Source organism: Anolis carolinensis, unplaced genomic scaffold (genome assembly GCF_035594765.1).
Source record: "Anolis carolinensis isolate JA03-04 unplaced genomic scaffold, rAnoCar3.1.pri scaffold_7, whole genome shotgun sequence".
Lineage (NCBI taxonomy): Eukaryota > Metazoa > Chordata > Lepidosauria > Squamata > Dactyloidae > Anolis > Anolis carolinensis.
Genome location: NW_026943818.1, coordinates 21554087 through 21570723, shown reverse-complemented (window position 1 = coordinate 21570723; position 16637 = coordinate 21554087). Strand labels below are relative to the sequence as shown.

The window sequence follows — 16637 nt, the reverse complement described above, 5'->3', positions numbered from 1 at the left end:
AAGTCCAGTCATGTCTGACTCTGGGGGTTGGTGCTCATCTCCATTTCTAAGCCGAAGAGCCGGCAATGTCCATAGACACCTCCTAGGTCATGTGGCCATTGGCATCACTGCATGGAGCGCCGTTACCTTCCCGCCGGAGCAGTACCTATTGATCTACTCACATTCTGGGGGTTGGTGCTCATCTCCATTTCTAAGCTGAAGAGCCGGCGTTGTCCGTAGACACCTCCAAGGTCATGTGGCCATTGGCATGACTGCATGGAGCGCTGTTACCTTCCTGCCGGAGCAGTACCTATCGATCTACTCACATTCTGGGGGTTGGTGCTCATCTCCATTTCTAAGCTGAAGAGCCGGCGTTGTCCGTAGACACCTCCAAGGTCATGTGGCCATTGGCATGACTGCATGGAGCGCCGTTACCTTCCTGCCGGAGCAGTACCTATCGATCTACTCACATTCTGGGGGTTGGTGCTCATCTCCATTTCTAAGCTGAAGAGCCGGCGTTGTCCGTAGACACCTCCAAGGTCATGTGGCCATTGGCATGACTGCATGGAGCGCCGTTACCTTCCTGCCGGAGCAGTACCTATTGATCTACTCACACTCTGGGGGTTGGTGCTCATCTCCATTTCTAAGCTGAAGAGCCGGCGTTGTCCGTAGACACCTCCAAGGTCATGTGGCCATTGGCATGACTGCATGGAGCGCCGTTACCTTCCTGCCGGAGCAGTACCTATTGATCTACTAACACTCTGGGGGTTGGTGCTCATCTCCATTTCTAAGCTGAAGAGCCGGCGTTGTCCGTAGGCACCGCCAAGGTCACGTGGCCGGCATGACTGCAGGGAGCGCCCTTACCTTCCCACCAGATCTATTGATCTACTCACATTGGCATGTTTTCGAACTGCTAGGTTGGCAGGAGCTGGAGCTAAGAGAGGGTGCTCACTCCGCTCCCAGGATTTGAACCTGGCACCTTTCAGTCTGCAAGTTCAGCAGCTCAGTGCTTTAACCCACTTCGCCATTGGGGCTTATAGTTTGCCAATAAATTTGTGAAAAATCAGACAATGTGATTTTCTGGATGTGTTTTCTCAAGTTGTCTCTCCTAGTTGAGGTCTATAATAATAATAATAATAATAATAATAAAACTTTATTTATACCCCGCCACCATCTCCCCAACGGGGACTCAGGGCGGCTTACATGGGGCCATGCCCAGAACAGTATAATATAGTAAGATATAAAACAACATATCATAATACAATTAAACAATACAATAAATAATCATATACAATGCAACACAAAATCTATATATATATACTAGCTGTGCCCGGCCACGCGTTGCTGTGGCAAAGTGGTGGTGGTATCGGTTAAAACTTGTTGTGGAATTTTTATTTGACGTTATTTGTATTTTTTTAAATTAATTTTATTGTCACTTATCTTTTTTATTTATTATATTTTATTATTTTGTTGTATTATTTTTAGTCATTTTGTTATAGTATTTTATTGTATTAATTATTTTAGTGTTTTTTATAATTTTTTATTGTATTATTTGTATTTTTTTTAATCATTATTTTATTAACACTGGGCTGAGTGGGTTGCTAGGAGACCAAGTGGGCGGAGCTTAGCCTTCTAACTGGCAGCAATTGGATAAAAACAATTATTCCTCTCCCTCTAATTAGGAATTTATTTTTCTTTTCTTTTTGTTGTATCAACCTAGAGGCATGGATGAGGGGTTGTGATGTCAATTTTCGAGGTTGTGGGGTGTTTACTTTTGTTGTTTTGTCCGCTGCCGTGATGCCATCACTCTTTTATATATATAGATATATATATATATATATATATATAACAGGGCGGGCCGCATGAGACACTTAAATACCTATGATGTCAATTACAGACCTCTCTTGTACAATTGAACTTGTACAATTGGTATCTGACTAAATACTTTTTTTCCCCACTGTATGTGACGGGTGGACTAGATGGCCTTTGGGGGTCCCTTCCGCCCCGAGGGTCCTTCTTGGCTATGGGAAGGGGTTTGGCACTTACTCCGGTCTCGTAGGTGGGGTTGTCGAAGGCCGAATCCACCGCAATGTGGTCGTAAGGCGGGGACTCCGACCGGGGCAGCGACAGAGAGGGCTTGCCTTGGTGCCTAGGGCGGAAAACAGACAAAAAGGTGCTCATCATTGGGTGTCCACACCAATAAGACCCTGTCCGATTAATCCCCTTTTCACCAGCGGGGCCTCACCTGGAGATGAAGAGATACACAGCGCCCAAAAGCAGGGCCACGGCGGCCACCGGGAGGAAGATGGCAAAGGCCATGCTGGTGCCGTGGAGCGGGTCCTCGGCCGGAGCCACTTTGGCCACGGCTAGAGCGGGGAGAAGAAAGCAAGGGGTCAAGACATGGGACCAAGAGGAGGAACCGGCCGTCCAAGGCTCAAATCCCTCTTATTTATCTCTTACCGTCCAAGTTCCGGTTGGTGTAGAACTCATCGTAAGAAGCTAGAAGGAAATATATGTGTATCATTCTTGGGATACAAATAATAATAATAATAGTAACAATAACAACAATACTAATTCTATCAATGCAGATTCAAATCGCATTTGCCTCGTTTGCTGCAGTGCAACACTCCTGCCGCATGCTTAACTAGTATGGATACAATGATAATAATAATAATAATAATAATAATAATAATAATAATAATAATAATAATAATAATAATAATAATTGGGTGCCGTGCCAAAAGATCTCAGCCAGCATTTGGAAACAATAGACATTGGCAAAATTACGATCTGCCAGCTGCAAAAGGCCACCCTGCTGGGATCTGCACGCATCATCCGAAAATACATCACACAGTCCTAGACACTTATATCTATCTCCAGCATATCTATCTTGTTTGCTGTGTCATACAATAATAATAATAATAATAATAATAATAATAATAATAATAATACATCACACAGTCCTAGACACTTGAGAAGTGTTTGACTTGTGATTTTGTGATACGAAATCCAACATAACTATCTTGTTTGCTGTGTCATAATAAAATAATAATAATAATAATAATAATAATAATAATAATAATAATAATACATCACACAGTCCTAGACACTTGGGAAGTGTTCGACTTGTGATTTTGTGATACAAAATCCAGCATATCTATCTTGTTTGCTGTGTCATAAGAAAATAATAATAATAATAATAATAATAATAATAATAATAATAATAATAATAATTGGGTGCCGTGCCAAAAGATCTCAGCCAGCATTTGGAAACAATAGACATTGACAAAATTACGATCTGCCAGCTGCAAAAGGCCACCCTGCTGGGATCTGCACGCATCATCCGAAAATACATCACACTGTCCTAGACACTTGGGAAGTGTTTGACTTGTGATTTTGTGATATGAAATCCAGCATATCTATCTTGTTTGCTGTGTCATAAGAAAATAATAATAATAATAATTCTATCAATGCAGATTCAAATCGCATTTGCCTCGTTTGCTGCAGTGCAACACTCCTGCCACATGCTTAACTAGTATGGATACAATAATAATAATAATAATAATAATAATAATAATAATAATAATAATTGGGTGCCGTGCCAAAAGATCTCAGCCAGCATTTGGAAACAATAGACATTGACAAAATTACGATCTGCCAACTGCAAAAGGCCACCCTGCTGGGATCTGCACGCATCATCCGAAAATACATCACACTGTCCTAGACACTTGGGAAGTGTTCGACTTGTGATTTTGTGATATGAAATCCAGCATATCTATCTTGTTTGCTGTGTCATAAGAAAATAATAATAATAATAATTCTATCAATGCAGATTCAAATCGCATTTGCCTCGTTTGCTGCAGTGCAACACTCCTGCCGCATGCTTAACTAGTATGGATACAATAATAATAATAATAATAATAATAATAATAATAATAATAATAATAATAATAATTGGGTGCCGTGCCAAAAGATCTCAGCCAGCATTTGGAAACAATAGACATTGACAAAATTACGATCTGCCAACTGCAAAAGGCCACCCTGCTGGGATCTGCACACATCATCCGAAAATACATCACACTGTCCTAGACACTTGGGAAGTGTTCGACTTGTGATTTTGTGATATGAAATCCAGCATATCTATCTTGTTTGCTGTGTCATAAGAAAATAATAATAATAATAATTCTATCAATGCAGGTTCAAATAGCATTTGCCTTGTTTGCTGCAACGCGACACTCCTGCCGCATGCTTAACTAGTATGGATACAATAATAATAATAATAATAATAATAATAATAATAATAATAATAATTGGGTGCCGTGCCAAAAGATCTCAGCCAGCATTTGGAAACAATAGACATTGACAAAAGTACGATCTGCCAGCTGCAAAAGGCCACCCTGCTGGGATCTGCACGCATCATCCGAAAATACATCACACAGTCCTAGACACTTGGGAAGTGTGGTTTTCTTGTACTGGTTATTTTGTGATATGAAATCCAGCATATCTATCTTGTTTGCTGTGTCATAAGAAAATAATAATAATAATAATTCTATCAATGCAGATTCAAATCGCATTTGCCTTGTTTGCTACAGTGCAACACTCCTGCCGCATGCTTAACTAGTATGGATACAATAATAATAATAATAATAATAATAATAATAATAATAATAATAATAACAATAATAATTCTATCAATGCAGGTTCAAATCTCATTTGCCTCTTTTGATGCAGCATGACACTACTGCCACATGCTTAACTAGTATGGATACAATAATAATAATAATAATAATAATAATAATAATAAGGTAGATATTTTATCAAGGTACTTTCCATGCAATGTTTTGTTGTGCCAGCTGTCAGCTCTAGTTTGTAGTGTGGTTTTCTTGTACTGGTTATTTTGTGATACGAAATCCAGCATATCTATCTTGTTTGCTGTGTCATACAATAATAATAATAATAATAATAATAATATCAATGCAGGTTCAAATCGCATTTGCTTCTTTTGATGCAGCGTGACACTACTGCCGCATGCATAACTAGTATGGATACAATAATAATAATAATAATAATAATAATAATAATAATAATAATAATAATTCTATCAATGCAGGTTCAAATCGCATTTGCCTTGTTTGCTGCAGCGTGACACTACTGACACATGCACAACTAGTATAGAAATAATAATAATAACAACAACAACAACAACAACAACAACAAGATAGATATTTTGTCAAGGAACTTTCCATGCAATGTTTCGTTGTGCCAGCTGTCAGCTCTACTTTGTAGTGCGGTTTTCTTATACTGGTTATTTTGTGATACGAAATCCAGCATATCTATCTTGTTTGCTGTGTCATACAATAATAATAATAATAATAATAATAATAATAATAAGGTAGATATTTTGTCAAGGAACTTTCCATGCAATGTTTCGTTGTGCCAGCTGTCAGCTCTAGTTTGTAGTGTGGTTTTCTTGTACTGGTTATTTTGTGATACGAAATCCAGCATATCTATCTTGTTTGCTGTGTCATACAATAATAATGATGATAATAATAATAATAATAATAATAATAATAATAATAATAATAAGGTAGATATTTTGTCAAGGAACTTTCCATGCAATGTTTTGTTGTGCCAGCTGTCACCTCTAGTTTGTAGTGCGGTTTTCTTGTACTGGTTATTTTGTGATACGAAATCCAGCATATCTATCTTGTTTGCTGTGTCATACAATAATAATAATAATAATAATAATAATAATAATAATTGCATGAATGCAGGGCTATGGATGGATCTGTCTATCTATCTATCTGAATATGACTTGAGGCGAAACTCTCACCCGCTTTGCAGATGGGTGGGGACCCGCTCCATTGGGAGGGGTGCCCAGGGACGCAGCGGAGGCTGGCGCTGCCCAAAAGGACGTATCCGGTGGCGCAGGAGAAGCGCAGCGAGGCCCCGGCCTGGAAGACCCGCTTCTCAGGGGTCTGCGTCCCGTGATCAGGGACCCCGGGGTTGTGGCAGGGCTCGTAGACCTCGGCTGGAAGAAAGAAAGAAAGACGAGAGCCAGGTTAGAGTTAGACCCTTTTGCAGCAATCGAAGTCAGCTGAGGACAAAGGAGGAGAGAGGAACCGGGACATTTCCAGAACAGATGGGGAAACGGGACAGCAGAGGAGTAAGTAGGATTAGAACGGGGAGGCAACCCCAAAGGTCATCTATTCCAACCACGAAGCCTACAGAGCAGAGCTTTCGAGACTTGTCATGTCGGTGACATGCTTTTATTGTCATGTGTCCTTTCACAACACGGCAATTCAGTCTTACTAGCAAATTGGAGGTAAACCAACCCTCATACTCTACATAAATACATACAGATATATATAATATCAATATAATATGTGTGATATATATATATACACACACACACATATATATATATATATACACACACACACACACACACACACACACACACACATATATATATATATAAAGGTAAAGGTAAAGGTTTCCCCTGACGTTAAGTCCAGTCGTGACCGACTCTGGGGGTTGGTGCTCAACTCCATTTCTAAGCCGAAGAGCCGGCATTGTCCGTAGACACCTCCAAGGTCATGTGGCCATTGGCATGACTGCATGGAGCGCTGTTACCTTCCCGCTGGAGCGGTACCTATTGATCTACTCACATTGGCATGTTTTCGAACTGCCAGGTTGGCAGAAGCTGGAGCAACAGCGGGTGCTCATTCCGCTCCCCAGATTTGAACTTGGCACCTTTTGGTCTGCAAGGTGTTTTAATTGGGTATGATATTGTTTTTAAGTGTGTTTTTATGATTGTTGGTTTTTATTATATTTTGTATTATACTAGCTGTGCCCGGCCACGCATTGCTGTGGCGAGTATGGTGGTATGGGAAATAAAGTATTGAGGAATTGGTGGTAGTTAAGGTAAAGGGTAAAGGTTTTACCTTACATTAAGTCCATTATAAATGGGTTCTATAGCTGTGTGGAAGGGCCTTGAGTCTACACTGCCATATAATCCAGTTAAAATCAGATAATCTATTTTATAGGCAGTGTGGAAGAGGCCTAAGTGAGGCCTAACTCTGCCTGTTCCCTGGGCTGAGTGGGCTGCAAGGAGACCAAGTGGGCGGAGCTTAGCCTTCTAACTGGCAGCAATTGGATAAAAACAATTATTCCTCTCCCTCTAATTAGGACTTTATTTTTCTTTCCTTTTTGTTGTATGAACATAGAGGCACGGATGAGGGGTTGTGCTGCCAAGTTTAGTGTTTCTGGGATGTGTCGTTTTGTTGTTTTGTCCTAGGCCAAAATTTCATTACCCTTTTATATATATAGATGTGGCATTAATCCTGCCATTATGTAAGACCGCTCTGGGTCCCCTTGCGGAAGAAGAGCGGTATATAAATTAAATAAATAAATAAATAAGTTCCGCAGCTCAGCGCTTTAACACACTGTGCCACCTGGGGCGCCATAAATATATATACAGTATGTATATACAGTAGAGTCTCACTAATCCAAGCCTCGCTTATCCAAGCCTCTGGATAATCCAAGCCATTTTTGTAGTCAATGTTTCCAATATATCGTGATATTTTGGTGCTAAATTCGTAAATACAGTAATTACAACATAACATTACTGCGTATTGAACAACTTTTTCTGTCAAATTTGTTGTATAACACGAAGTTTTGGTGCTTAATTTGTAAAATCATAACCTAATTTGATTTTGAATAGGCTTTTCCTTGATCAGTCCTTATTATCCAAGATATTCGCTTATCCAAGCTTCTGCCAGCCCGTTTAGCTTGGATTAGTGAGACTCTACTGTATGTATGTATACACACACACACACACACACACACACACACATATATACACATACGGCTTTTCCTTAATTTCTCCTTATTATCCAAGATATTCGCTTATCCAAGCTTCTGCCGGCCCGTTTAGCTTGGATTAGTGAGACTCTACTGTATGTATGTATATATATATATACACATACACACACACACATATATACACATACGGCTTTTCCTTAATTTCTCCTTATTATCCAAGATATTCGCTTATCCAAGCTTCTGCCGGCCCGTTTAGCTTGGATAAGTGAGACTCTACTGTATATACACACACACACACATATATACACATACACCTCTCTGGAGGTTTTTGAACTGAGGCTTTATGGCCATCTGTTGGGAGGGCTTTGATTGTGTCTTCCTGCCTGCCCAAAGGGGTTGGACTAGATAGCCTTTGGGGGTCTCTTCCAGCTCTAATAAAGTATAGACTGGTTGGGAATCCAGTGGAGCCTCCTTCTCTGGAAGCTGGATGGCCATCTCCTAGGAGAGCTTTGGCTCCATCTTCCTGCCTGACTGAAGGGGGTTGGACTAGATTCCCATTGGGAGTCTCTTCCAATTCTAGTGAGGTATAGACTGCCGTGGATGTTTTTGATGCTGGATGTCGGGAGGACTTGGACTGCCTGCCTGTCCAGAGGGGGTTGGGCTAGATGCCCTCTCTGGCGCCCGCTCAAGGCTTACGGATGCACTTGGGGAGGCGGTCGCTCCACTTGGGCCCGCCGGCCTGGCGGTCGTGGCAGGCGATCTCGGGGCTCCCGGCCAAGACGTATCCCTTGTCGCAGAGGAAGCGGACGGTGGAGCCCACGGGGAAGGCCTCCTGGGAGACCAGGCGCCGGCTGTGCTCTACGTCTCCCGGGTCGTGGCAAGCCGTCACTGCAAAGATTGAGAAGAAAAGCTTCATGGTAGAGTGCAAGCAAGCCGAGAGTGCAAGAATCTCCGGGACCAGCAGGTGGACCTCTTGGGCCACATTTGGAGCGGGATCTCAATGGCATAAAGGTAAAAGTCCAGTTGTGACCGACTCTGGGGGTTGGTGCTCATCTCCATTTCTAAGCCGAAGAGCCTGCGTTATCCATAGACACCTCCAAGGTCATGTGGCCACTGGCATGACTGCATGGAGCGCCCTTACCTTCGCTACTAATGATCTACTCACATTGGCATGTTTTTGAACTGCTAGGTTGGCAGAAGCTGGAGCAACATTCCGCTCCCGGGATTTGAACCTGGGACCTTTTGGTCTGGAAGTTCAGCAGCTCAGTGCTTTAACACTAGCAGGGGAATATTCTGCCGCCATTCCTGGACCATTCGGCCTACCTCTCTGGCAGGAGGGCAGGTCTCCGCTCCACACCAGGTCCCAGTGGCACATCAGGAGCTCGGTGCCCACCAGTTCGTAGCCCGGGTAGCAGTGGTAGGTGACCACCGTGCCGTGGACCAGCTCTGGGTGCGAGGACGTCTTCCAGCCGTTGGGGATTTCGGGGAGCTCCGGGCACGTGTCGTTGCGAGGCACCTCTGCAAGAAACAGAAAGAAAGAAAAATTGGGGAAAAAAATCTGTTTCTGGTTCGGAAGTGTTTAATTGTGCGCTCCTGACTTCCGAGGGTGTTGTCGAAGACTCCCAACAAAGGATTCCCCCAGGCAGAAAACAGCCAGGCTTTGAAGCTGCAATTCTATTCAATGCTAATCAAGCTGGCCAATGGCAACATTCACACTTGCCTCCAACAGACAAGAGTTCTTTCTCCCACCCTGGACATTGTTCCACAGATACGAGAGTTATCCGGAAAGTAGATTACGTTTTGGAATTAAAAATGAACAAAGTACAGTAGAGTCCCACTTATCCAAGACTCGCTTATCCAAGGTTCTGGATTATCCAAGCCATTTTTGTAGTCAATGTTTTCAATATATCGTGATATTTTGGTGTTAAATTCGTAAATACAGTAATTACAACATAACATTACTGTATATTGAACTACTTTTCCGGTCAAATTTGTTATATAACATAATGTTTTGGTGCTTAATTTGTAAAATCATAACCTAATTTGATGTTTAATAGGCTTTTCCTTGATCCCTCCTTATTATCCAAGATATTCGCTTATCCAAGGTTCTGCTGGCCCGTTTAGCTTGGATAAGTGAGACTCTACTGTATAGAAGAAAACATTTACCACATGCAGTTGAAAGCCACACCTAAATACCACTTCTCATAGTTGCCATTCAAATCTAGGCACTTATCATAGCGATGAATGAGCTTGGCAACTCCTTCCCCACAAAACTCTGCCACTTGCCTCCTCAACACAGAGTTTTGGCGACGATGCACAGCTGCAGGAAGGGGTGACCGGCTGGTTGAGGACGCAAGCGGCAGAGTTTTGTGGGGAAGGAGTTGCCAAGCTCATTCATCGCTATGATAAGTGCCTAGATTTGAATGGCAACTATGTTGAGAAGTGGTATTTGCGTGTGGCTTTCAACTGCATGCGGTGAATGTTTTCTTCTATACTTTGTTCATTTTTAATTCCAAAACATAATCTATTTTCTGGATAGCCCTCGTATATAGACCCCACTTGCCTTGTTTCCAACTTCTGAGGATGCCTGCCATAGATGGGGGCGAAACATCAGGAGAGAATGCTTCTGGAACATGGCCAGACAACACAGAAAAATCACAGCAACCTGGTTATATACAGTACATCTGGATGAAAGGTTCTGCACTCACCAGCGAAGTGGATGACGAAGCCGTGCTGGTAGCCCAGTCCGCTGCTCCCAGGGTCCGACTGGAACTGGATGGTGACGTCGGCCATGGAGGTGAAGAGCTTGAAGCGCCGGCGGGGCCCCGAAAACTGCCCCAGGATGTGGGCCGTCAGGTCGTCCCCGTCGTAGAAGGTCAGCACGTCCCCTTGGCCCAGGCGCAGGCTGAACGGACAGGACCAGACAAGGATATGATGAAGAGCAGCTTCCCGAATGGGATCACCACTCTTTCTGGATTCCTTCAGCCTCCTTCCTTCCATCCCAAGCTCCCTTTTGGACTCCCCCTCCCAGGATCCCCGTCGGCTGGCCCAGATGTGGACCCTGGGTGCTGGAGTCCCCAATAGTGCCCCACTCACACTTGGACGTCCAGCATGATGCGCTTGTCCTCCTCGACGTGGAGGCCCCAGATGCAGTCCTGGCCCTTTCCGTAGGGCTCCGGCCAGTTGGGGGAGAGGACCACGCCAGACGCGTCCGTGATCTCCCCGCTGCACACCGCTGTAGGGAGAGAAGGAGGACCATTCTGGGCTTTGGTTGGAACTTCGTTTCATTTGCACTGAACACCATTTACAAGATAGGTTAAAATACTGCCAAAGAATCAGTACAAGAAAACCGCACTACAAAGTAGAGCTGACAGCTGGCACAACAAAACATTGCATGGAAAGTTCCTTGACAAAATTGAAGGAAAAGCTGACAAGGAGAAGACCTGGCTCTGGCTCACGAATGGGACCCTGAAGAAGGCGACAGAAGGCCTGATCCTTGCAGCCCAGGAGCAAGACATCAGGACAAAGGCCATTCAGGCCAAGATCGAAAAATCAGCTGATGACCCAAAATGCAGACTGTGCAAGGAAACCGACGAAACCATGGATCATATCCTCAGCTGCTGTAAGAAAATCGCACAGACTGACTACAAACAGAGGCACAACCATGTGGCCCAAATGATCCATTGGAACTTATGCCTCAAGTACCACCTCCCAGCAGCAAAGAACTGGTGGGATCACAAACCTGTAAAAGTATTGGAAAATGAGCACGTAAAGATACTGTGGGACTTCCGAATCCAGACTGACAAAGTTCTGGAACACAACACACCAGACATCACAGTTGTGGAAAAGAAAAAGGTTTGGATCATTGATGTCGCCATCCCAGGTGACGAAAAACAACAGGAAAAACTCGGCCGCTATCAGGACCTCAAGATTGAACTTCAAAGACTCTGGCAGAAACCAGTGCAGGTGGTCCCGGTGGTGATGGGGACACTGGGTGCCGTGCCAAAAGATCTCAGCCGGCATTTGGAAACAATAGGCATTGACAAAATCATGATCTGCCAACTGCAATAGGCCACCCTGCTCGGATCTGCACGCACCATCCGAAAATACATCACACAGTCCTAAACGCTTGGGAAGTGTTTGACTTGTGGTTTTGTGATACGAAATCCAGCATATCTATCTTGTTTGCTGTGTCATACAATGTCGTTGTGTCAATAATAATAATAATAATAATAATAATAATAATAATAATAATAGTATTTGCCTCCTTTCTTGCAGTGCCACACCACTGGTTCATGCTCAGCTTCCATGGATGTAATAATAATAATAATAATAATAATAATAATAATAATAATAATAATAATAATAATAAATCACACAGTCCTAGACACTTGGGAATTATTCGACTTGTGATTTTGTGATACGAAATCCAGCATATCTATCTTGTTTGATGTGTCATAATAATAATAATAATAATAATAATAATAATAATAATAATAATAAATCACACAAAGTCCTAGACACTTGGGAATTATTCGACTTGTGATTTTGTGATACGAAATCCAGCATATCTATCTTGTTTGATGTGTCATAATAATAATAATAATAATAATAATAATAATAATAATAATAATAAATCACACAAAGTCCTAGACACTTGGGAATTATTCGACTTGTGATTTTGTGATACGAAATCCAGCATATCTATCTTGTTTGATGTGTAATAATAATAATAATAATAATAATAATAATAAATCACACAAAGTCCTAGACACTTGGGAATTATTCGACTTGTGATTTTGTGATACGAAATCCAGCATATCTATCTTGTTTGCTGTGTCATAATAATAATAATAATAATAATAATAATAATAATAATAAATCACACAAAGTCCTAGACACTTGGGAATTATTCGACTTGTGATTTTGTGATACGAAATCCAGCATATCTATCTTGTTTGCTGTGTCATAAAAAAATAATAATAGTATTTGCCTCCTTTCTTGCAGTGCCACACCACTGGTTCATGCTCAGCTTCCATGGATGTAATAATAATAATAATAATAATAATAATAATAATAAATCACATAAAGTCCTAGACACTTGGGAATTATTCGACTTGTGATTTTGTGATACGAAATCCAGCATATAGATCTCGTTTGCTGTGTCATAAAAAAATAATAATAGTATTTGCCTCCTTTCGTGCAGTGCCACAGTACTGGCTCATGCTCAGCCTCCATGGATGTAATAATAATAATAATAATAATAACCTGCTTTGATTGAAGTCAAAAATCAGAAACTCCTCAAAGACAAACTCCAGCAGACAAAGAATCAGTACAAGAAAACCGCACTACAAACTAGAGCTGACAGCTGGCACAACAAAACATTGCAGGATGTAATAATAATAATAATAAGACTCTGGCAGAAACCAGTGCAGGTGGTCCCGGTGGTGATGGGCACACTGGGTGCCGTGCCAAAAGATCTGAGCCGGCATTTGGAAACAATAGACATTGACAAAATTACGATCTGCCAACTGCAAAAGGCCACCCTGCTGGGATCTGCACGCATCATCCGAAAATACATCACACAGTCCTAGACACTTGGGAAGTGTTCGACTTGTGATTTTGTGAAACGAAATCCAGCATATCGATCTTGTTTGCTGTGTCATACAACGTCGTTGTGTCAATAATCATCATCATCATCATCATCATAGCACAATAGGCCTCCCGTCCCGTCCCTTTGGCCCACCTCTGCAGGCGGGCTCGGTCTCGTTCCACTGGGGGTTTTCGGGGTCCACGCACTCGATGATGACGGAGCCTTGCTCCAAGGTGTAGCCGGCCTCGCAGGCGAACTCCACGGTGGTGCCCACGGCGTAGGAGGCGTCGCTGGCCGTGAAGTTTCCATACTTGACGAAGGGCTCGTAGCAGTGGCCCGGCTCAAAGGCTAAGGGAAGGACATATATTAGATGTAAACTAATGTAACACTGGGGAAAGCCTTTTGGGGTTGTGCAATGGCTTACAGGGGAAGCTCACCCTCGTAGCGCAGAGCCACGCCAGCCGCCACGCCGCTGCTGTCGGTGGTCAGCTCAATGAAGAACCCACGGGCGCCACTGACCAGGCCCTCGATGGGGAGATACTCGACCTCGTAGGAGTCGTACACCGGCGCGGCCTCGATGTCGTTCCCGTTGCGGATGATCAGCCTGCAAAACACCATGTTTCCCCCATGATTTTGTGCAAAGTCACTTACCAATGCTGATGCTGCTAAAAGACACAGAGGATGAAGAAAGACTGGAAAGGGATGCTTTGCAAACAGGACAAGTGCTATATGAATTTGGGTTTAGTATTGCCAGCAATCAGTCGAATGATCAATTACTGTATATACTTGAGTATAAGCCTAGTTTTCCAGCCCATTTTTTTAAGGCTGAAAAAGCCCCCCTCGGCTTATACTCGGGTAAGGGTCCTGCTTGGCTTATATTTGGGTCAGTTTATACTCAAGAATATATGGTACATTTATTATTTTTCTCTATTATTATTGGTGTTACTACATTTATTGTTTTTCTCTATTATTGTTGCTACTATTACATTTATTTTACTCTATTTTTATTATTAATGCAGTAATATTATTTCACTCTGATCTTATTATTATTATTATTATTATTGCCTTTATTATTTTACTCTATTTATTATGACATGTATTATTTTCCTGTATTTATTATTATTATTATTATTGCATGTATTATTTTACTCTATTATTATTAAAAGGATATATAAGCACATTTACCTTAAAGAAGATGATATTATTATTATTATTATTATTATTATTATTATTATTATTAATGCATTTATTATTTTACTCTATTTATTATGACATGTATTATTTTCCTGTATTTATTATTATTATTATTATTGCATGTATTATTTTACTCTATTATTATTAAAAGGATATATAAGCACATTTACCTTAAAGAAGATGATATTATTATTATTATTATTATTATTATTATTAATGCATTTATTATTTTACTCTATTTATTATGACATGTATTATTTTCCTGTATTTATTATTATTATTATTATTATTATTGCATGTATTATTTTACTCTATTATTATTAAAAGGATATATAAGCACATTTACCTTAAAGAAGATGATATTATTATTATTATTATTATTATTATTGCATTTATTATTTTACTCTATTTATTATTACATGTATTATTTTCCTGTATTTATTATTATTATTATTATTATTATTATTATTATTATTATTATTATTACATGCATTATTTCTCTCTATTATTATTAAAAGGATACATAAGCACATTGACATTGAAGAAGATGAGAATAATGATTTGATCAGAGTCGGACAGTCTTATCTTAAATTAGAGCTTGATGTAAATATTCAAAAACATTTAACCTACTGATGCCTCAATTACTGTAATTTTATTGGTATCTATTTTTATTGCTGAAATTTACCACCCTCGGCTTATACTGGAGTCAATGTTTTCCTAGTTTTTTTGTGGTAAAATTAGGCACATATTATATTGATATTATATATATCTGTATGTATTTATGTATGGTGGTAAAATTAGGTGCCTCGGCTTATATTCGGGTCGGCTTATACTCAAGTATATATGGGTATGTGTGTGTATATATATATATATATATATATATATATTACACATATTATATTGATATTATATATATTTGTATGTATTTATGTATAGTTTATGCCTCGGCCTATATATATATATATATATATATATATATATATATATATATAGTTTTCAATTATATTGTATTTTTTATTGTTGTGTCTCTTTTTTCTGAGTTTTTTTGTGGTAAAATTAGATGCCTCAGCTTATATTCGGGTCGGCTTATACTCGAGTATATACGGGTATATGTATATATATAATACACACACATATTATATTGATATTGTATATATCTGTATGTATTTATGTATAGAGGTAAAATTAGGTGCCTCGGCTTATATATATACAGTATATATATTAGGTTTTCAATTATATTGTATTTTTTATTGTTGTGTCTCTTTTTTATGAATTTTTTTTTGGTAAAATTAGGTGCCTCAGCTTATATTCGGGTCGGCTTATACTCGAGTATATAAGGGTATATGTATATACGGGTATATGTATATATATAATACACACACATATTATATTGATATTATATATATCTGTATGTATTTATGTATAGTGGTAAAATTAGGTGCCTCGGCTTATATATATATGGTTTTCAATTATATTGTATTTTTTATTGTTGTGTCTCTTTTTTGTGAGTTTTTTAGTGGTAAAATTAGGTGCCTTGGCTTATATTCGGGTCGGCTTACACTCGAGTATATACGGGTGTGTATATATATATATATATATATATATATATATATATAATACACACACATATTATATTGATATTGTATATATCTGTATGTATTTATGTATAGTGGTAAAATTAGGTGCCTCGGCTTATATATATATATGGTTTTCAATTATATTGTATTTTTTATTGTTGTGTCTCTTTTTTGTTTTGTAGTGGTAAAATTAGGTGCCTTGGCGTATATATATATATATATATATATATATATATATATATATAGGGATAGATAGATATTAGGTTTTCAATTATATTGTATTTTTTATTGTTGTGTCTCTTTTCTGTGAGTTTTTTGTGTGGTAAAATTAGGTGCCTCAGCTTATATTCGGGTCGGCTTATACTCGAGTATATACAGGTGTGTATATATATATATATATATATATATATATATATATATATATAAAATACACACACATATTATATTGATATTGTATTTATCTGTAT

The 16637-nt window shown here is 39.8% G+C and overlaps 1 protein-coding gene across 3 annotated transcripts in view; it reads right to left on the bottom strand.

Moving 5' to 3' along the window:
* The window catches only part of sez6 (seizure related 6 homolog), a 72090-nt gene that overhangs the window by 2080 nt on the left and 53373 nt on the right, over window positions 1–16637 (bottom strand). For all 3 annotated transcript variants that reach the window (XM_062959277.1, XM_062959279.1, XM_062959278.1), the window contains exons 9-18: window positions 13837–14003; window positions 13553–13747; window positions 10903–11041; window positions 10515–10711; window positions 9130–9324; window positions 8503–8694; window positions 5813–6010; window positions 2440–2478; window positions 2225–2345; window positions 2026–2128 (exon numbers count right to left, since the gene is read on the bottom strand). In XM_062959277.1, the coding sequence (XP_062815347.1) occupies window positions 2026–2128; window positions 2225–2345; window positions 2440–2478; window positions 5813–6010; window positions 8503–8694; window positions 9130–9324; window positions 10515–10711; window positions 10903–11041; window positions 13553–13747; window positions 13837–14003 (1546 nt within the window). The remainder of the gene's footprint in view (window positions 1–2025; window positions 2129–2224; window positions 2346–2439; window positions 2479–5812; window positions 6011–8502; window positions 8695–9129; window positions 9325–10514; window positions 10712–10902; window positions 11042–13552; window positions 13748–13836; window positions 14004–16637) is intronic.